This window comes from Anser brachyrhynchus, assembly GCF_964034855.1.
Source record: "Anser brachyrhynchus genome assembly, chromosome: 26".
Taxonomy (NCBI): domain Eukaryota; kingdom Metazoa; phylum Chordata; class Aves; order Anseriformes; family Anatidae; genus Anser; species Anser brachyrhynchus.
The window spans coordinates 2,687,466-2,708,225 of NC_137719.1; the positions used below are offsets into that span (position 1 = coordinate 2,687,466).

At 49.3% G+C, this 20,760-nt stretch overlaps 1 protein-coding gene across 1 annotated transcript; it reads left to right on the forward strand.

Annotated features, from left to right (window-relative positions):
- The first annotated feature begins 292 nt into the window (after positions 1 to 292).
- On the forward strand, positions 293 to 20,287 carry GMCL1 (germ cell-less 1, spermatogenesis associated). Its single transcript, XM_080568425.1, has 14 exons — positions 293 to 581; positions 1,435 to 1,558; positions 4,125 to 4,221; positions 4,995 to 5,092; positions 5,575 to 5,687; positions 6,312 to 6,377; positions 6,545 to 6,629; positions 6,837 to 6,927; positions 7,704 to 7,844; positions 12,206 to 12,275; positions 16,643 to 16,718; positions 17,522 to 17,667; positions 17,869 to 17,956; positions 18,908 to 20,287. The coding sequence occupies exons 1-14, from the start codon at positions 388 to 390 to the stop codon at positions 19,034 to 19,036; spliced, it is 1,518 nt and encodes a 505-aa protein (XP_080424551.1). The 5' UTR covers positions 293 to 387; the 3' UTR covers positions 19,037 to 20,287.
- Positions 20,288 to 20,760: the final 473 nt, after the last annotated feature.

Below are 20,760 nucleotides of genomic sequence, written 5' to 3' on the forward strand. Positions count from 1 at the left end.
GGAGGAGGAGGAGGAGGAGGAGGAGGAGGAGGAGGAGGAGGAGGAAGGCCCCTGCCCTCCATGGAGCCCACCTCCAACGTGGAGCCCAGCTCCGGCACTGCGCATGCGCGAGGGGAGGGGGGCGCGCAGAGGGAGGGGGAGCAGAGGGAGGGGGCGCAACGAGGCGGCTGCGCATGCGCAAAAGGAGACGGTCGCAAAGGGAGGGGAGCGAAGTGGTGGCGCGTGCGCAAAGCGAGCGCCGCGCCGGCTCGCCCCGCGCATGCGCGCAGGTGCGCGGGCAGGCTGCTGCGCATGCGCAGAGGCCCCGGGGCCATGGCCGCCGCCGGCCGTTGCTGAGGCGCCGCCGCCGCCCGGCCGCCATGAGGAGGAGGCGGCGGCGGAGCGGCCATGGGCTCGCTGAGCAGCCGGGTGCTGAGGCGGCGGCGGGGCGGCGGCGGCTCCTCGTCCTCGCCGGGGGCTGGGGACGGCGGCGGAGGGGGCCGAGGGGGGAAGAGGAAGCACGGCGGGGCCGAGGGGCCCGGGGACAGCGACAGCGAGGGGGAGGCCGAGCGGGAGGAGCGGCTGCTCAACGCCCCCCGCAGGTCCGGGGGGGGGTCTGGGGGGGTTAGGGAGGTTTTAGGAGGTTTTGGGGTTCTTGGGGGTGGGGCTTTGGGGGGTTCCGGGGTGGTTTGGGGAGGTTCTGGGAGGTCTGGGGGGACTCTGGGGGGTTCGGGGGGCGTTCTGAGGTCCTTTGGGGGTGTTCTGGGGGCTTTGGGGAATTTTAGGGGGCTTCTGGGGCTTTTTTGGTGGGTCAGGGGGCTTTGGGGGGGGTCAGAAGTTTGGGGAGGCTTTTGAGGGGGGGCTGAGGCCTTTTAAAGGGGGGTTCTGGGGTGTTTGAGGGTTTTGGAGGTGTTCTGGGGACCTTTGGGGTGTTCGGAGGGGTTTTGGAGGGGCTCTGGGGCTTTTTGGGGGAGTTCGGGGGCTTTTTTGGGGGATTGGGGGAACTCTGGGGTCTTTTAAATGGCGATTATGGGGCCTTTGGGGGGGGGCCTCAGGGCTTTTGGGAGGAGTCTGGGGCCCTTGGGGGGGTTTCTGGGGGCTTTTTAAAGGGGGGGGTCTTCTGGGGCCTTTTAAAGTTTTTTTTTCTGGGGCTTATTGGGGCAGGGACTGGAGGTTGGGGGCGCAGGGGTTGCTGCAGGGTTTGGGGCCGAGAGGATGTGGCTGTGGGGCACGTGGGGACCCAGCGAGGCTGCGGGGAGGTCGTGCAGAAAGGGGGGGGTAGGGAAAAGGGTTGGGGGGGGGGGGTTGTTTGGGAGCACCTCGGGGTAGGGGCAAACTCGGGTAGGGTCAAGCGTTTTGGGGAGAAAAAAGACCAAACTGCGAAGCGCTCTGCTTAGCGTTTTTGTGTAACGGGAAGTTTTCAAGGAGTGTGTCTGTGTTTGCTTTTCCGAACAGAAAGAAGCTGAAAAGCACCTCCAAGTACATCTACCAGACGCTGTTCCTGAACGGCGAGAACAGTGACATCAAGATCTGCGCGCTGGGAGAGGAGTGGAACTTGCACAAGATTTATTTGTGCCAGGTGAGCTGCTCGCTTACAGCACGAGGTGCAATAAAGGGAGCTGATGAAATAATACCTCAACAGCCCCTAAAACGATACCGCAGTACGCACGGATGGAGGTTTTCCTCTTCTTTTCTGCTTTCCTCTGTTTCCCGCTCCGCACTCGTTCTGTGGTGGGTTCGAGCACCGTGCGTTGGGCTTTGGGAACCAACCTCAGGGAGCGCGGCTGTGGCCCCCTGTCTGCAGACAGCTTCTTCAGCTCCCTTTTGCCGTTAATCTTTTAATCCGCTTGCTTTAACCTTGGCCTGTCCTTTGTGAAAACGGTGCTGGAAGTTGTCTCCTGACGTCCTGAGAACCTGGTCTCGTCTGTTAAACGAGCGGCTGGGGGTCTCCCGTGAGGCTGCTGTTACTGCAGAGCAAGGAAAGCGCCTCCGGGAGGGGTTTGTTCGTAGAGCGCCCTCCTCGATTCGGCATCCCTCGGGGAGGGACCTGCAGCGGGGCTGCAGCCGCGTCTCCAAAGCTGCCATCGAGCGACCTGTGGAGGTCTGCGCGAACGCCGCACGTGCTGTGCCCTGCTGATCTGGTTTTTGGTGTGAATAGCCGTGGTTTTCTCTGCGCAGTGCTTCCCTTTGCTGCTTTTCCTGGGACAGAAGTGGGGACCAAGCTTGGCTTTTGTCTTCAAACCTCTAGCTCAGCTGCGGCACGAACTTTAAAGCAGGAGTCTGACCTCGGGAGCAATTTATTTGAAGCCAGACGAGAAAATAGCTCCAGGTGCTCTGCCTGAAAACGTGTATGCCTGTCTGCTAGGTGCAGTCAAACACGGCGCAGGGCTCTGAGTTACGAGGAGGTGTCAGAGTGGGACGCTCGGCAGGCTGGGTGCAGTTTTCCTGGCGTCACAAAGGACAGCAGGAACGAATTCTGGCTTTTTTTTTTTCGGTCGCGTTAACCAAATGTGGTGCAGGTACAACAATTCCTTACATCGGCCAAGGTGGCGAAGTTCCATTGTGCCCTTGCAGGAGAAAGCCTTTAGTTTGGCATGTGCTAGAGCACTTTAAAGAGCACCAACGAGGGAGGAGAGCCCCGATCTCTGGATAGAAGAGAGGGTGTGCTTTGTTGGGGCGGACGCAGCCTCAATTGCCAGCTCCGTTTTGACTCTACAGCTAACGAAGGGAGGATGTGAGTGGGCTGAGCGGCCAGGCTCAAACAGGATAGACGCACTGCTCGTTAGTCCTTTGGTAATTATGGGTGGCTTTAATTGTCGCTGTGATTCTGTTGGTGCTATAGCACGAATTCGTGAAGCTGCTCCTCCAAACCTGGTGTGAGTGGCTGCTGGCGATGTTAAATCACGTCCCCGGGTGCTTTTATCAGGCTTTGAAAATGGCCGTGTTGTTCTGCAGAGGCCTCCTGCACGCGAGGCTCCTGCGAGGAGGAATTTTGCGGTTAAGTCGCCGTTCTTACAAGTTAGGTTTGTCTTGGAATTGATGCTCTGTCACTGGGAAATAGTTTTGGAGCTCAGAAACGCCTCTGTAAATTACTCTTAACGAAGCTGTCTCCTCGCCTGCCTGGTTGAGCGGGCTGTCTCTGTCCGAGCGTTTCCCCGGTGTCTCAAGTTCCTGACTGACAGCCGTAAGAAGCAGAGGGTTACCTTTTCCTTGCGCTGTTTGCTAAAATAATAAGCTCTTCCTAAAAGCGAGGGGCCGATCCACGTGGCACGGCTGAGGTAGCCTCGTGAGGGCTGGCGAGGTGATCCTGGCGCCGAGCGTAGCGTGGTGCTGGTGTGTGCGGTCAGCGCTGCGGGGTGCGCCGAAGGGGCAGGAATATTTCCATTGGCAGGTAATTAATTGGGTGCTGTCCGCTGCCCTGGGCTGAAGCGCTGAGTTACGAGGTCAGGGAATGCGGCACGGGACAAATAGACCTTATCTTTTTGATCTCTCAGGTAAACTTCAGGGAGTGATAGCATCTCAGGATGCGCGCGTCTGCTGCTGAGAAGGACAGTCATGAACCCTAGTAGAGCAGTGTATTTCACTCCGTTTGGATGGAAACCAATCCAATTCTAGTTTTTTATGCCTTACGCTTTATTATAAAGGTTTATTTCCAGAAGTGGTGTATGTGTCTGTCCTTGGTATGAGACTACAGCCTTGTACGTTAGTTTGTACGTCTTGCATGCTTTTTTTTTTTTTTTTTTTTGCTTTAATACCCAAACTGGCATTCCCTGATGCCTGCAGGATTTGTTGCCCACTGGTAACGTTGAGGACTTAGTTCTTGGACTAATTATATCCCCATCGGTGCTGTGGTTTGTAGGAGAAATGCTTATGCGGCTTTTCTGGCCCTCTAAAGCTCTTTGCTTTGATTGTAGCCGTGCAGTCCAATTTTTCTGGATGCGTTTTCACTTTCAGGAATAAAACAATTACCCGTAGCCCTTTCTCGAGTATGCCGGAACGTTTCAGCTTGTGAAATGTTCCCCTAACGCCTTTTGTTCGGCGTAGAGGGAAACGCGAACGGTTTTGGTTCCTGTGCTGCTGTGGGTGTTTTAATTTGAATGGAATCTCTTACCTGAGGTCTTTGTCTCTCGTCTCCCCTCGTGTAGTCAGGCTACTTCTCCAGTATGTTCAGCGGATCCTGGAGAGAGTCGAGCATGAGCGTCATAGAGCTGGAGATTCCTGACCAGAACATTGATGTGGAAGGTAAGAGGGAGCCTTTTACCTTGACCTGAAGGTAGCAGTTAGCTTGAATCTGAAAAATAGAATGAAAATAAAACCCAGAAATTTAAAACTAACAGGAACTTGAGAGAGAGAGTCCGGTGCTCGTTTGGATTTGAGCTGGATTCGGGTCACCGGTAGGGCTGAGCTCACGTTGGTGCCTGCTGCTGAGGAGCTCGCCTCGGTGTTTGGGCAGCAGGGAGCTCTCGGGAGCAACGTACGTGACTCGTGGGAACCCCAGCGGTGGAGCACATCGCCTCCTCATCCGCCAGCTCTTGAAAAGCTCTAGAGTGGAGTGCTGGCAGGGGACAGAGGCGAGCTGGCAAAACATTTTGCTGCGCTTCCGAGCCCCGTGGAGTGAAGCAGCAGAGTTCTTCAGAAGAACTGCGGAGAAATGTTTGATGTGATAGGAATATCTCTGCCTAACGCTGCTGATCGATTGCACGGAGGGGTCGTGAGGTTTAGGTTCTTATCTGGTTTTATTGCTCTCCGCATTGCTCCGTGACGTGACGTGGCAGCTATTTTGGGTGGATATTTTGTTGAGATAGTGAAATGGGCCGTATTTCATTAGTTAATGGCGTGTTTTGTGTGTACCGTCTGTGTGTGTGCCTGGCTGGTAAATATTTGCTTTTTAGCTAAAGAGCAAATAAGTATGGTTGTAGAGAGCGTGCACTCGAGTGCCGTGGTTGTATTTCAGGCTTCTTTCAGCTCTCCAGGTTCAATGTCCTGTATTTGTTTGACAGCTGTCCTTTTTTCAGCTCTACAGGTGGCTTTCGGCTCGCTGTACAGAGACGATGTGTTAATAAAACCCAGTCGGGTAGTTGCACTTTTAGCAGCAGCCTGCATGCTGCAGCTTGTAAGTAATAAATGCGTGGTGTTTGTACGCTCTCCTGTCAGATAAACGGCTCGTAACACACACGCACACGTTCTGTTTCAGCCAGATAAACGAATAATTCTCGTATAATAAGTGGAAAAGAAAGCCAAACACAATGCACTGGTTTTGTTTCAAAATGCTGTGGCTGAGACTCGGTTGGAATATTAAGTGAGATTTTGGGGATCGTATCTGGAGGTAGATTAAAGTAGGTTTTCCCAGCTCATTTGTTCTGCCCTGGAGGTATTCATCAAGCTGTTCTTTCAAGTGAGAGAGCCTTGAGAAAAACTTAAGCTATTTTTCTGGGGAATCATCTAGATAACGCAGCACAGGTCACTGTGGGGCGTGTGATTTGGGCGATAGCTCAGGCATGAAAACTTGTATGAACTGCATAATCTCTTGCACTTCCTGTTTGGAAAATTACACCTTGAATATTTGTGGTTATTTTTTTTTTTTTGTCTCCACAGGATGGCTTAATCCAGCAATGTGGTGAAACGATGAAGGAAACCATTAATGCAAAAACTGTGTGTGGTTATTATAATTCAGCGGGGACATACGGGTTAGACTCTGTGAAGAAAAAGTAAGAATTAACTTTCTCCATGCTGCTTTGTACGCTGCTAATTAGCAATGTGAGGTTACAAACAGTAAAATAATGCTCAAGTTAAATTCTAGTTTTTTTTGAGCTGTCTGAATTGAGCTCTGCTCATCCTATTTAGTTTTCCAGTTTCTACTACAATCATCTGCCTTAATTTTAACGTAGATTGTAGTAGATCGATTGCCCTGTGCTGTAAATGAGTTAATTACTGAAGCGTATTAGTAAAGACAATCTATTTTATCTTCAGTGTAGCAATAAAACAGTATTTGTGATTACAGACCGTTTTAGAGCGAAGCTGCTCTGATATTAAAAATGGAAGGTTAACTTTATCTTAATTGGGAGGGATGATTACGTGGTTGGGAGCAGAGTGCTGAGGTTAGAGCTGACTGCTTCCTTCTGTGGTGAATCGGAGCTTTTTGTGGTAGTTTTCGAGTTTTTGAATTTTGAGTTTAGCTTTTGCTGTACCCTGGCGGAAACTGACCCAGTGGGCGGCAGCCCTGCTGTGCGAAATCGGGTGTCGTGATCTAGAGGAGCCCGAGCAAGCGTTGCAGAAATGTTGGCGTGTGTGGGGAAAAAACCGAAGGTACTAATTCCGTGCTTTTAACCTAGGTGCCTTGAATGGCTCTTGAATAACCTGATGACTCACCAGAGTGTTGAGCTCTTCAAAGAACTCAGGTATTCAGGCTTCAGTTAACTTTCAGCGATAAAGTACAGGTTTTATTGAAGTGTGAATCTCACTGCACATAACCTCCTAGGCTGTTGATGCTTATTACCTAACCTTTCTTGTGTTTGTGCTGTCTCACAGAACTCTTACGATGTTTTGTGTTGGTTTTTTTTTTCAGCATAAACCTCATGAAACAGCTGATCAGCTCTTCTAACCTATTTGTAATGCAAGTGGAAATGGATGTGTATACTGCCCTCAAAAAGGTACTCAGCAAAGGCTTGTGCTCCTGTAGCAGCTGCTTTACGAAGCTGCCAGTTTTAGCCCTTTTGGTGTTTGCTGCAGGTATTTAATGGGGCAGCCGAAACTGTTGTAGGAACGACTGCGTTACGAAAATGTCACTTTGATAATGAATGTGTTAATTCTTTTAAAAGTTCTCCAATGGGCTTACTGAGTTTGTCTGTTTCACCTAGTGGATGTTCCTTCAGCTAGTGCCTTCCTGGAACGGGTCTCTGAAACAACTCTTATCCGAAGCTGATGCCTGGTTTGCCAAGCGCAGGAAAGGTAGGACGGGTGGATTGCCTGGCGTGGCCTCGGGCTGCCGCAGACGTGGGTTAGAAGTAAAATGTGATGGCCTGCCTCCATCTCCAGGCTTTCCCCTGTTTGCTCTGGGAGGGCTTGTCTCCGCCAGCAGTCCGAGAATCATGGGGTGCTTTGGGTTGGAAGGGAGCTTAAAGATCATCCTGCCCGGCCCCTGCCCCCAGCCCCATCCAACCTGGTCTTGAGCACCTCCAGGGCACCCACGGCTCCTCTGGCAGCCTGTCCCGCTGCCTCACCTCCCGCATAGCAAAGAACTCCTTCCTAATATCTAATCTCAGCCCACCCTCTTTTAGTTTAAAGCCATTCCCCCTTGTCCTATCACCACGCTCCCTGAGAAAGAGTCCCTCCCCAGCTTTCCTGCAGCCCCCTTGAGGTGCTGGCAAGCTGCTCCAAGGTCTCCCCGGAGCCTTCTCTTCTCCAGCCGTTTCAGCCTGCCTGCACAGAGATGGCTTTGTTGCTTTTGCTGTGGTACCATTAGGGTGAGTTTCTGTTGCCTTCTCACTAGAAGGCACCGGCATTTTTCAAAAGAGGAAAAGTTTGGTCTGACGTTCCTGCTGAAAGGATTTATGTGTGCGTAACTTCTTTAAAATAGCAATACCTGTCACCTCCATTTTAGGTGCTGTATGTGATTTTCCTGCCTGTTGTAACTTTCCCAGATCAATAAATTAAAACTCAAACAGAAATAGGACCTGGAAAACACTTAGGAAAGCAAGTTGTAATCCGGGTATGCTGCCTTGCAGATTTTGAGGATGACATTGCATTCCTGGAATCAGAGCAGGGGAACGCGTTCCTGTCGGTGTTCACACACCTGAGGCTGCAGTACATCATCAGTGACCTGGCATCGGCACGAATTATCGAGAGAGACTCCCTCATACCCTCAGGTGAGTGAGCACCCAGCTGATCGAGTTCCCTGTGCTTCTCGTCTGCCTTACCCCGGAGTAACCGGGGAGATCTGGGTGCGCTGCCTTGCCTCATCGCTTCCCGGTTGGTCTTCAAAGCCTAAATTGTGGCTGCAGACTCAGCAGAAGCTGAATATTTACATGCATAAAAGTCTTAATAGGCGCATACGTAGGTGTGTTAAGTGTTCTGTCAGTCTGTCAGGTTATCAAAATATGCTGTAATCAATACTCGGTGCATTACCAAGGTTTAAGTGACTCCAGAGACCCAGATGTGGAAAGAAAAATCCTTTTAAGAGAGCAAAACTTGCTGTGGCTCAGTTGTTTTCTAGCCAGTGTCTTTCTAAAAAGAGTTGGGCAGTTTTTAATAGGTTTTGGAATAATACCTGGCGATGAAAACAAAAACACAGGGCACTGTAAGCTCTTCTCCCATCTCAAAAGGCAAATGTTACTTGCTAGCAGATATTTGGGGTATTTTTAGGGGAAATAGGACAGCTAACTCCTCTGCTCTTGTTTTTTTTTCTCTTTGCACTTTGCCTGGTGTAAGTTATATCCCGTTTCCAGATCCCGGTGCTTTTTGAAGCCTGTAGAACGGAATTCCGGGTAAATGTTGCTGTAGCTTCCTGCTGTTAACGTTATCAATAAATACCAAACGATCAAAAGGCCCCCTCTCGCCTTGCTGCTGAAGTCTGAGCTCACGGGCAGGCTTTGCTCTTGGAGGCTGTGCAAACCTGGCTGCTGACGGACAAATAAGGCTGGAAACGAGTTGCCAGGTTGGGGTCTCACTTGGAAATGCCCTCCCACTGTCATTCCTGTCTTTACCCTGTGAAGCAGCTGCCCCCTCCCCACTTCTCTTTTTTTCTTCTCGGTTTAACGTGCTCCCTGTAGCAGTGGCCTTCTGGTGCTCTGCCTTGGAATTTGCCTTCTGGTATCCTTGTTCTGTATTTCACTCTGGTCTCTTACCCTAGTCGATCCCTAGCATTAAATTTTGCATCTTAACTCCTGGACAGGTTTATTTTTTCCCTCTCTTTCTTTTACACAACTTTGTTTTTTTGTGCCTGCCCCCGCTCTACCTGTCCATTCACCTGTACCTCGGTGTGTCTGGAGGTGCAGGTGCCAGACATCAATTAAGGCCGCTTTATTGAGCTGTTTATCACTCTTCATTATTTGTACCTTCTTGACATCCGCGTTCTTTCTGTCCGTACTTGTAGCCCTGGGCTTGCTCTGGGCTTTTGCCACCCGTAAATATTTAACCCGTCTTTCAGTTACACTGCTCTTTTCCTGTAGAATTAAAAGGATTTCTTGATCTCAGTCTGGCTCCCTCCATCGTGCCTCCACAGATGGCAGCACCGTGATACCTCGGTGCCAGAACGGGCTCAGTGGGGCGTTTGCTGTGAAGCCTGCTGGCCTGATCAAATAGTTTGACCCTTCTCAAACGTTTCGACCCTTTCCTTGTCACTGAGATGACGCAGCGAGCGTCCCTTTACTTGGTTTGTCTCCCTTGTGCTGCTGTGTCCCGTCTTCTGCCAGAAATACTGGTTCAGTTGCTCTTCTAGCTGGCACTCTTCCCTCACTAGGCAGCTTTCGATGGAGTGGATGTGGACATTTGCTGCTGCCTGAAGGCTCTGGCTTTCCCTGCTCCCAGTTCTGGCTCGGGTTAACACCTTAAGAGGTGGAGAAGAGACTTGTCTTCTACCCGAAACCTGACAAAGTAAAAGGCGGAGCGGCATGATTGTCGTGTGCTCCAAGTGTCTCTTAAAAAGTGTTCTGGGGCCAGCAGGGGGAGGCAGCGCACTACGGAGAGCTGCGGTGAGCTGAGGGCCGGGCTGGGGACGGTTTGGTCGGTTCTGCCCAGCAGGTGGGGCAGTTCTGGGGCAGCAAGCGGTGAAATTTTGCATTATACGTAAAAACGTCCGAGGAACAGATCTGTTCTTCTGTTGCGGGATATTTGATATGCCTAAGTGATTTGGGAAGCAAATACGATCCGCCCTGCTAAGTGCTTTTAAGATTGATGTTGGCAGAGGTTAGAATGCAGGTGCAAAAACATCTTCGTTCTGTAACAAAAAATAAAGCAGCGTCGGGCGATGACCCTGTAAACCCTCGCCTGCTTTACTGGTGACACGGCAGAATTGCAGACCACTTGTGTGTGAAGTGGCGCTGTCGGCATGTGAGTAAGAAGGAAAACCAGAAAAACAAAAAAAAAAACAGAACCAGAAATCTGCTGGTGTCAGGCTGGAATTCCTTCTCTTCGTGTTGCTGTTACCATTTCCCAGAATGGCAGTGCTCAGCCTTTCCTTAATGTTCTTCTGGGGATAAGTAACCGTCTCTACACAAAACCAGCAGCCAGCTTTCTGTGCACGTCCAAGCAAGAGCGATCCCTAAATCGTTACAGTTTTAATTGCAATTGTGAAGCCGATTGCGTGTGCCTAATGAAAAGCAGAAAGCAATTTTCACGTAATCACAGGGAAGGAGAGAACAAAATGTTTACATTTTCAGGGCTGAGCTGTGATGAATGCTGCAGCAGGGGCTCGGACGCTTGGCAGTCGCACAGAGGGAAAGGCAGCTGATAGGTTTTGAGTGTGTGGTTAGCGCACGCAGAGTATCTGGTGTTTGCTCTGGCTCTGATTATTAATTTAAGAACAAAAAGCCTGAATTCTGAGGGAGCTGGGAGCACGGGAGGGAAGGACGACAAACACTGGAGCTCTCTGCGTGCACGGTGAAGTCGTGCTGCTGGGGCTCGGTGCTTGAGAGCCCTCGTGATCCGTTCATCTCTCTCCTTGCAGCCAAAACCTGTAGTAAGACGAGGAACTTTTGCTCATCAATTAAAAAGAGGCTCGGATAGGTGTTGGTGGTGCCCTCTCGAGCAGAGAACTGCCCGGCAGCGGGCAGCGCGGGGGTGGTTGTGTTGTACTTGGGTAAACTGCTGGCTGCTCTGTGTTGTGACGTGTGAGCCTTCTAGATTATTCCAGGCCAGTGTTCTCGGGGAGGGAAAGAAAGAAACCGCGTGGTGAGGAGTGGAAAGAAACGGTGCAGTTCCTTCTTCGTGCTCTGTACGTGCGTGCAACACTGTACCGCGGGCTCCCAGCAGGGTCCGTTCTTGTTTGTGTGGAGGGGATGTAAGAGACACATCCATCGTGGGGCTGCTGAGCGAAACGTTCCTCCTTCTGTTCCACCTGGTCACATCTGAGCGTTTCCTGAGCACCGTTTTCCCTCTTAATGTTTACAAGCTCACAGATGAGCTGCAGTTGAAACACGAAGCGGGAAAACGAGGGGTGTACGTGCGCATGTATTAAAGAACAGAGAAAATGCCCTGCCTCCGGATTTTTTTCTCCCTTTTAGCTCACTCATTCTGTTCCTTAACCGTGTAGTTCTCCGTAAGCCATTTTTACACCTCCTGTTGTCCTTTTTGATCCCGTGGAGTCCAAATCTTGGCTTTTTAAGCTAGCAGGACAAGGGCTGGCTTAAAACTTTGTTGGGAACATCTAAGGAGAGCTCAGCAGCGATCTCGCTTCTTCCCCCTTTTATCATCTTCATCAGCTATCTGCTTTGTTCCGTGCTTAGGGTGGCTCTTGCTGTTCCTTTCATTGCAGTCCTTCCTCTGCAGCTTGTTCTCCTACGTGACCTTGCATACTTGCCCCTTTTGTTATCTCGACTAGGGACTTACACACTGTGCTTCTGGGTGCCTGTGATCCCTTTTGTGTAACTGCCTCACAGACTATCAATTTGTGTTTTGCTTTATCTCTTGGTTGCAATTGTTAAGTTACCATAGCTGATAAAACCTTCCCAGTGCACTCCAAGCCCTGATTCAGGTTTATTCCTAGCAGAGGGCAACTTTCTCTTTTTCACACTTATCTGGGAAGAGTCGCTGTTTCCTTTCCCTTTCACTTGTTTTTCCTCTCGCTCAGCTGGTGCAGAGCTGTGGCGGCGGCTCAGGAAGCAGCATTGGACCCGATAACCTCTCGAGGTCCCTTCCACCCCCTACAGTTCTGTGGTTCTCCTTGGGGCTTGTTAACGAGCTCCTCCGCTTGACAGAACCGCGCGTGCCGAGCAAATCTATTCGCTTGCCTACTTCCTGGCAGTCACGAGTGCTTGATCAGACAAACGCCGTGCTGAGCTACTCGGTGGTAGGTGCTGGATCGTACCTGTGCTGCTGCTGCTGTGGCCGGGGCCTGGAGGCGAACGCCACGAGTCCCTTACCGCTGGTGGGTTAGCTCAGGCCGCTCAGTTAGCAAGCGTAAGCTTATTATTTCAATGTAACCTCATTTCTCTATTTCAAATGTTTGTGAACATCCCCCTTCCCGGCTCCGAAGACAACACCAAGCTCATTTATGTTTTTTTAATTTTAGAATGGCTGTCCTCTGTTTACAAACAGCAGTGGTTTGCCATGCTCAGAGCAGAACAAGACAATGATATTGGGTAGGTATATTACAGGATTTCCTTTATTTATTTCTTAAATCGGAAACCTTCCTCTCGTGTAAACTCTGCCATGTTCAGCGTTTGGAGTTGACGTTACAGAGGGGTGGGGGGGGAAGGATATTTTGGTTTTAAACTGTTGTTCTCCGTGGAGCCATCTGTTCCTCGGGCTGGCTGACCTTCTGGCCTTTACGCAGTAAATTATAACATTTCTAGAGGTAAATGTTTGTGGTTTTTATGTATTTTTTCTTTTCTTAGTTTACACGTATCCCTTGCTTTGAAATACACACTGAGGCTGCGAAATAGTAACTTCTTAGTTTACGTTTTAAGGGTGATTTTAGGAGAAGTCCTGCAGATGCAGAAGCCGCCTTTCCTCTTCTGCTTCCCGGCTCCCTGGGCGAGGTGCACCAGCGGCTGTGGCGCGGGGTGAGCGGCCGTCTCGGCGCAGGAGGCCGTTTGTCACGTCGTGTTTGTGCAGGGGTGGCTGCACGCTCACCTTTGCTCCTGCCTCTGCCGTGCAGCGAGCGTGGGCTCAGCGCCCCGCCACCCGCTCGCCTCGTTCCCGTCTCATTTCACAGCCTTCCCCCTCCAGCGTCCAGCCGACCGCTCTCTCTGCTGCCAGCACCTCCAGCTTTTCCTGGCTTTTTCCCCTCGTAGCCATCGAGGAAGCTCCGCGACGTGCCACCAGCGTGCACGTGGTGCTTCTGTGCCCTTCGAAGGTCTGCACGTGGCCGTACTTTGTGTAACTCCCCGACCCCGGGGGGTTTCTGCAGCCCCCGGTGGCTTGGGCAGCGAGGCACGCTGACTTGGCGTGCGTTACACCCGCGTGGGGGATCACAGGCTGTTTCTTCTCCTTCAGCTTGCTTTTTGCCACGTGGAGCGGGTTCCTTGATCTCTTCTAAATATCGAAACGGTGACGAGATGCAGCGGGGCACTTGTTCCTGCCTTTGTCTTCTGATCTAGGTTTGAGCGTGCTTTGTGGCAGCCAGATGTCAGGTCAGGGGGCTGCGATACGTGTATTATTGCCTCTCAAACACCCATAAACAGCCTCGTTCATGTTCTTCCACCGGTTCTGTTAGCCCAGCGTTTGCCGTTCAGAGGAGCACGCTTGATTGCAGAGCTGGGCTTAATTTATTAATTGCAACGTGAAGAGCGTAAGAGCCGGTGTCCTGAACCAAAGGCTGTGCAGTCTGTGGCGGCGCCGAGTGGCAGAGTTACACGCAGGAGGATGGGAGAGGGGTACAAGCGAAGAGCAGGCGCTACCTGGATGCATTTGGCAGTGAGCTGTTAGGAGTTTTCCACCTGGAGGGCTGGCCTGGGTCCTTACAGAGCGACCAGCCCCCAACGGCCCTGTTCTTAAATACCTTTAGTCTGAGGCACTTCACCCTTTAGCCCTGTGGCAGTGTCTTCCATGGCTTAATTGTGTATTGTATAGGAGGTATTTCCGTAAATTATTCTGTTCAATGTAATCATGTAACAGGATAACAACTCCCCAGAACTCTGGCTGGGGTCTTTTGAGCAAGATCTTTAGGAAGTGGTTCTTTGGCAACAGCGGCGCTTTAGGAAGTGGTGAAGGATGTAGCTGTGAGTCTCTTCAGCTCCTGCAGTTTAAGGTAGGGGGGTCGTAGCTGAGTTCTGACACACCTGTTGTCTTGAGAAGCCTTTTCCTGTTAGATACATCAACAACTTCACAAGAAATGGTCACGCATCGTGAAATCTGGCCTGTACCTTTCTGACTTGCAGTATCAGAAACGGCAGGTAACGCGAGAGTGAGCACTGGCAGTCGTCAAAACCCAGTCACAGGATAAGGTGGTGTTTGCTGCTTTTTGCTGTTGGCAGTGTGACCGTATGGATTGCCAGCCATCAACACGTGCCGCTGGAAAGGCAGATCTTGCACGAGCTGAAGTGCAGCTGACGGGGATCGCGGCGGCTCAAAACGAGAAGCTTCCGCGCTCGGCCGCGGTGCCGGCGATCTTGGTGACTCTTGGAATGTGCAGGGTGTTTTGCCAGGTCTTTCTTGTTTGTCTGGCTTTCTCTTTTGCAGCTTTTTTTTTTTTTTTTAATGGCTAAAACTGCAAATCTCAGGGAGAGAAAGCTGCGCTCAGAGCAGGTACCTTTCCACCCGAGTCTTTCATTCTGGTGTTCATCGCTGAGGTCTCTGTTGGCGGCAGCGGTGAGCGGTGGGTGAGGCGCAGCGTTTCATCTCAGTGCACCCCAGCTTCTGATGAACCCGCTGGTTTGAGGTGGCGTCCAGGTTGCTGTTTGTTTAGTAGCCAATAATGGCTAATTGTCTTTGAACATGCTGCTCTCCGGAGCCGTGTGGGAGGGAGATGTGTGCGTGCAGAGCGCTCCCCGGGACTGCGCGGTGTCTGACGAGGCCGAGTCTCGCCCAAGCTCCTGCGACCGCTTCTCTGTTCTGCTGGCAAGCCGTGCTGACACCTCTGGTGAGGTGCCTGTGGCTAAAACTCGTCTCAGAGGGCAAGACGTGCGGCTGTTCCTTGTGTCAAAGCAAATAGTTTGGGCGTTTATCCCACCTGTAGCTAGAGGAGAATGAAGGTTCTGTAAGGCCCTGCTTTTACCCAGCTCTGCTCCCCTTCCTCCCACAGCTCCTGCCTGTCTCAGGCGTGTTTTTTCCCATCGAGGTGAGGATGAAGACTTGGTAAACTGGACAAAATGTGCGGTCAGGCTCCCGCTGAGCTGGAGTGAGGTCCCATTTTGGTACCTCACCGCGTAATTCCAGCTGCTGCTTCGGAGACTGCCACTGCAGCGAGGTTAGGGTGCTTTGAAATACGTGCTGTGGCTTGCTCTTTCGATAACAGAGAGGGAAAAGAAGATGTTCCTCTTCCGCTTTGGTAGGTTGCATTTTGAAGGACTAAATGTTTTATTCACTCTTTTAGAATTTGAGAATTTTGGAGTATAATACTGGAGTTCATGCCACTGAAATGTGGCTGCTCGAGGTTTCCTCCTTGTGCCCAAGTGGATCACGTCTCTTTAACTTAACCTTTGTTCTGGGACAGTTGTGAGAGACATCTCTCAGGTCTGCGGCTGGAATCGTTGCTACTCCCCTGGTCTTTTGGCAGCGTTTAAGAAGGAAATAGAATAAGTTGGCTGCTCGCTAAGCATACGGTAGGCCAGGGGAAATGGTTAAAGCTGGAAGTTTTGCATCTTCTGAGGCTGCTTGAGGAATTGAGGGGGGAATACTAATGTCTGTCTGAACATTATGTACGAATGTTTTTGAAATCTGTCAGTAATTAAACAGAAATAAATCTTTTATCATCGTTACTGGATTTAGGTCAGCTACATAACCAGTTCAGCCAGACGATGTGGAAGAAGCACGCAGGAGGCTCTTGGGTGAATTTGGTTAACATGACTAGCTTATTTGCTTAACTTGTTCATAAAATACTTAATCTTCCCGGATTAGATTTTACAGAAACAGGTAAAGTTTGTTCAGAAAAGCTTGTTCGTAAAAGCTACAGCTGCAAGTTCTTGTGGTGTGCAAACAGTAGGAAGAAAAGTGCTGCTTTTCTTCTTGCTTCTCTGGCTGACAGCACGTTGTGTGACACCGGGGGGTTACAAGCACGTGGGGGTTGCCTTTCGTTGTGATTTATATCCTCACTTTGGGCACATCATCAGCCTGACTGCAGGCCTTTCTGGCAGCGGCTGTTTGGTTAGCGATGTAACTGTGTTTCACGTTCCGTGAGTACCATACCCCTGGAAAACTGCGACTGATTTTCCTTGGACTGGATCTGCGAGGCTAGAGAATGTGTTCAAGCACCAGTGGGAGCTGCTGGGTGAAATAAGTTCACATTTGTACAGGAGGACGGAATCGAGAGGCTTGCAGCGCGCTGCGAACACCGAGGGTAAACTTTTTTTAGACGAGTTGCATAACCAGCCGCTTGAGAAATCTTTCGGGATGTCTCTTTGGGCGCTTCTGCATCGTGCTGCTGCTGAGCCGAGCTTGCAGCTGTTGCCCAACAGCGGCACTCGGTTCTGCGCGCGCCCAGCGAGCCAGACTGCTGCCTTTGGAAAGGGCATGTTAAGGGCGAGTGGAGAGCGTAATTCATCGCAAGAGCTAGACACAAAATGTCCTTATCTCGAGTGGTTCTTTCGCTTTCGTAAAAGGCCTGCCTAACCGAGGTGTAACAACCCGGTCTCTGTTGCAGGTTTGAAGTAGTTTGATGTTCGTGGGGTAACTCGGGTAGGAAAGGACCCTGAGAAGTCGCCTGCACAAAGCCTCTGCTCAAACCAGGGGCGGCTGCGGGGTCAGGCCAGGTCACTCAGGCCTCTTCAGCTTTCCCATGCTAAAGTAACAAACAGAGCTGTTCGAATGGCCTTAAACATGAACTGTTTTTTTTTTTTTTTTTTTGCAGGCCTCAAGAAATAAATAAAGAGGAACTGGAAGGAAACAGCATGAGGTGTGGTAGAAAGCTTGCAAAGGACGGTGATGTAAGTACGGCGTGCGGCTTAGTTAGTGCATAGCTGACATGTCTCAGACATGTTAGGTATTTTCAAAACACGTAGGTCTTAATTGTCAACCTGCATCAAGAAGGTGGAATGGAGGTGAAAGAAATTCCTTTGTTCTTCCTAGAAGGCCGAAAATGCTTGTTGTGTGTGAGATGAGTAAGGAGTTAGTGTTTTAATTGTGCTGGTGCACTGCAAGCAAGCCCATGTTTGGAGAAACTTGCAGTGTGTGAGGAGAGGGAACGTTGCCGTGACTTGTCATCTGGGACTCGTAAAATGCACGTGGCTAAAATAGAGCCATGTTCACTAACGCCTTTTTTTTTTTGGCGTGGAAAAGGAAGCTTTCTAGACCCAACGTGTAAAAACCAAAGTCAGAACCCCTGTGCGTTCCTTCTGCGTGTGTGTGTCTTTAGGCAAAAGGTCTTGTGGAGAAGTCTGAAGTCACTGAACTTGAGGGTGTTGCACTCAAAGGAGCATTTTGGGTGTGAACGGGACCCGCGGCTAAGTGCTACGCAGAACCGTGGCGCTGGTTTTGAGGACATAGAAGCATTTTATATGTGTGTGTGCAGCGTGCTTCTGCGTGTCTGGAAGGCAGCTGCTGCTGAGCTTGTCTCCAAGTCATCAGTCTGCCCGGGCTGCCCGCTGACATCTGATATTTCGGGTGGCTGTTTGCAAGGCTCCTCTTAGCTTGAGAACCCCGTTCCCACCTGACCTGATGGCAAGCAGCTCTTCCCCTGCCTGTCACAGCAAATGCTCAGCCTGCTTTGTTCTCTGCTTCTGTCCTTCAGTACTGCTGGCGATGGACTGGCTTCAACTTCGGCTTCGACCTCCTCGTTACGTACACCAACCGTTACATCATTTTCAAGCGGAATACGCTTAATCAGCCGTGCAGCGGGTCAGTCAGCCTGCAGCCTCGGAGAAACATAGCCTTCAGGTAACAAATAGCCAAGAATTAAGACCCTGTGGTGTGCACTAACACCTGTTGCCTCAACCAAGTCTTGCCATCTGTGCTTGCGTTTAATTTTGTTGCCATAAAGTTGGTTGTGTTTGAAAATGGTATTGTCTCCCTGGGAGAAGCTTAGTGCTGGAAAAACAAAGTTCTGGGAAACTAACGTAACTGTTGTTATATCCTCAGGTTACGTCTAGCCTCTTTTGATAGCAGTGGGAAAATTATTTGCAGTAGAACAACGGGGTATCAGATCCTAACCCTAGAGAAAGACCAGGTACGTTTGTGGATTTTTGAGCTGTTGAACTTGAATTGCAGAGTCCAAGGCATTAAAAAAAAAAATGCTGAGAAGTCAAGAGTGCTTTTGAAGAGCTGCTGTTCTTTTTGTTGCTGATGTGGAATGTAAAGTGCTGCTTTTATAGGGAGTGGAAGATCAAGCTAATGCAGGAAGCGTAAGTAGAGTAGGATATTGTGGATTTCATTAGTGCTGATATAATGAAATTAGTTCCCATGGTGCTGCTGAAACTACCTGCTGCTGGTGTCGTGCTCGGATGGCAGCTCGCTTTCCCAGACTTCCAGCACTGGTGCGATTACCCTTCTGAATAATAGGTCCATCAGACTGCTGCTTATTTAGAGGCAAATCTGGAGTTTATTTAAGGAGACTTGTACTGTAAACTGAAGACCGTTAAAAGAATGTCTGTGTGTTGTTCAAGGGTGGTATTTATTATTCTGTCCAAGAAAAATAAACAGAAACCTCAGAGAGGAGTTTTCTTAAGAAAATATACCCGTTTGGCTACCGCCAAGCCAATTCTTAGAGTAAAACAAAAAGAATTCAAACATCAAACTAGTTTGCTTTACAGAATGGGCTGTTAAGGATTGCCTGGTTTGTTAAATCACCTGAAACCGAGAGTGGTAGAAGTGTCTCCAGCTTACTGGAAGTCTTCTCAGCCACTTCTTGCAGTTTCATTTTGCCTGATGCAGAAGGATGGCAGCAGTGGGACAAAGGACAAAGGCTTACAACCATTTTGAGAACATCTTATCAGTGTTAGCGTTATAAAATATCTGAAAGGAATGATTACTTGATTTTTTTAAAATATTTTGATCTTTTTATACACAGTCATTAAAATTTATAGAATGATTGTTAGCATCCATCTTGTGTGCTCTTTGTACTTCCTTCTAAGGGAAGTTTTTGCTCACTATACAAACATCCTTTGTGTTTGCTTTACAGGAGCAGGTGGTAATGAACCTGGACAGCAGGCTCCTGATCTTCCCACTCTACATCTGCTGTAACTTCTTGTACACGTCACCAGAGAAGAAGACGGACAGTGAGGCACTGCTGGAAAATTTGGAAAGCTGAGACCTCTTCAGTGGAACATAGTAGCACTCGTACGACTCTGTATACCTGCTTTAAGTTAATGCCCTGCTGACGCACAGAGCTTTGACAACAAAAAGGCCTTACACTGTAGCAAATGATACATGGCCTTAGTATACTCCTATGCATATCTGAAGAGAAGATCAGAAATGATATAGGCCAAAACTAGTTACCCTGTATTCGTTTTTGTTTCTGTTCCGCATCTTCAGACAACAGCCATTCCATGTTTGAGAGATGTTCCACTCTTATTTTTTTTCTGGGTAAAAACTGAGCCAAATTGGAAATAGGGAATTTGTGTGAATGACATGTCGCTAACTTACCTGTCAAATTCTAAGCACACACTGTAGGATGTATGGTTAGTTAGTGTGATGGTTTTTTTGTTGTTTTTTGTTTGTTTGTTTTTTGTTTTTAAATAACTGGTTTGTAAATACCAGATCCATAGTCAGCTTGCTTTTGTGGTCCTTTTCCAGTAGGGCCAAATACATCTGTGTAGTTGATGCCTGTCAACTTCTGTTATTTAACTGGACAGATTTCAAACCTGCTTGTTTTTTAAGCCATTACTGCATCTCATATAGATACTTTTCTTTCTTGTTTATCTGCCTTTTTTAATGTTGCAGCAAAAATTTCTCTTCCAGTTTTTAGCATGTGAATTTGCTAATTTGCTCATAAATGAATTTTTTTCCACCTACTGAACATAATCTAATGTACTAAGCATCATTTGAGTCTGTTATACAGCAGCAGCTTTCAGCTAGGATTCTGCTGAATCCTTCCTGTACTCACATAAACCAAATACCAATTTTTAAACGTTTTTTTTTTGTGACTTGTTTTAACTGTTACATTGGGAATATATCCCCATTTTAGCTCAGGAACTTGTGACCTTTGAGTGCCTTTTGAGTAGTATGTGTTCACACAAACTTCACATCAGTTAAGCAAGGTCACAGGATCCAAAGTAAGAGCTGGGAACAAGGGATTCACTTTGAGTTGGTTTGATGAGCGAGTCAAGTTTAAGAGGTACACTGTATTTGTTTCTCGTGTGTGTTGGGTTTTGTTTGACTATTACAGTTTTGAATTCTTACATCAGGATTTTTGGATTCAAGGTGGGAATTTTGCCTCTTAAGTAGCCTATTTTTTTAATGTCAGAAAAGTATAAAACCATTTGTACTTTATAACGAGGATGAAATTATTAGGCAAGATGGAGAAACGTGGCAACTTGTCAATAAATGACTTGAAGTGGAAGACTCACTGGTGTCTGTCCTTCTGTGCCAGGAATTGTTTTTTTTCTATTGGATTCAGCCCATGGGTGCGCCTCTCTCTCTTGCGTTCTTATTTCTTTGGACAAGAAGCAGAAGAATTTTAAGGCTTTCATCTGCTAGAGCATCCAACTTGGATTTTGGACACTCGAGCACTTTAGTAAAAAGCTTTTAAAACCATCACTGATTCAGCAGAAGGAAATCTGGGCTGCTCGTTACTGCCGGAAGAGAACAGGTACATTAAAATACCTGCTTTTCCAGGCCTGGCTGGTGGGTTGAGCTGCCCGAGGGCTCCTGCTTCGTGCTGAGGGCTTGCCCTGCTGCAAGGTGCAGGACCGGATCCTGCTCTGCCCGTACACCCTGCTGGCTCCCGGGGCTGGTTGCACCCACTGCCCTGCCCACCCGGCGGGCGGCGAGATGGGGCAAGAGCTCGCACAGACGCACGTTGATTTCTTTTTC

Excerpts from the sequence above, each read along its gene's own strand:
- GMCL1 (XM_080568425.1), top strand. The coding sequence starts at position 388 with ATGGGCTCGCTGAGCAGCCGGGTGCTGAGGCGGCGGCGGGGCGGCGGC. Across the intron at positions 6,630-6,836 it reads TGTATACTGCCCTCAAAAAG|TGGATGTTCCTTCAGCTAGT; the intron begins GTACTCAGCAAA and ends TGTTTCACCTAG. Across the intron at positions 16,719-17,521 it reads AGCTTGCAAAGGACGGTGAT|TACTGCTGGCGATGGACTGG; the intron begins GTAAGTACGGCG and ends TCTGTCCTTCAG.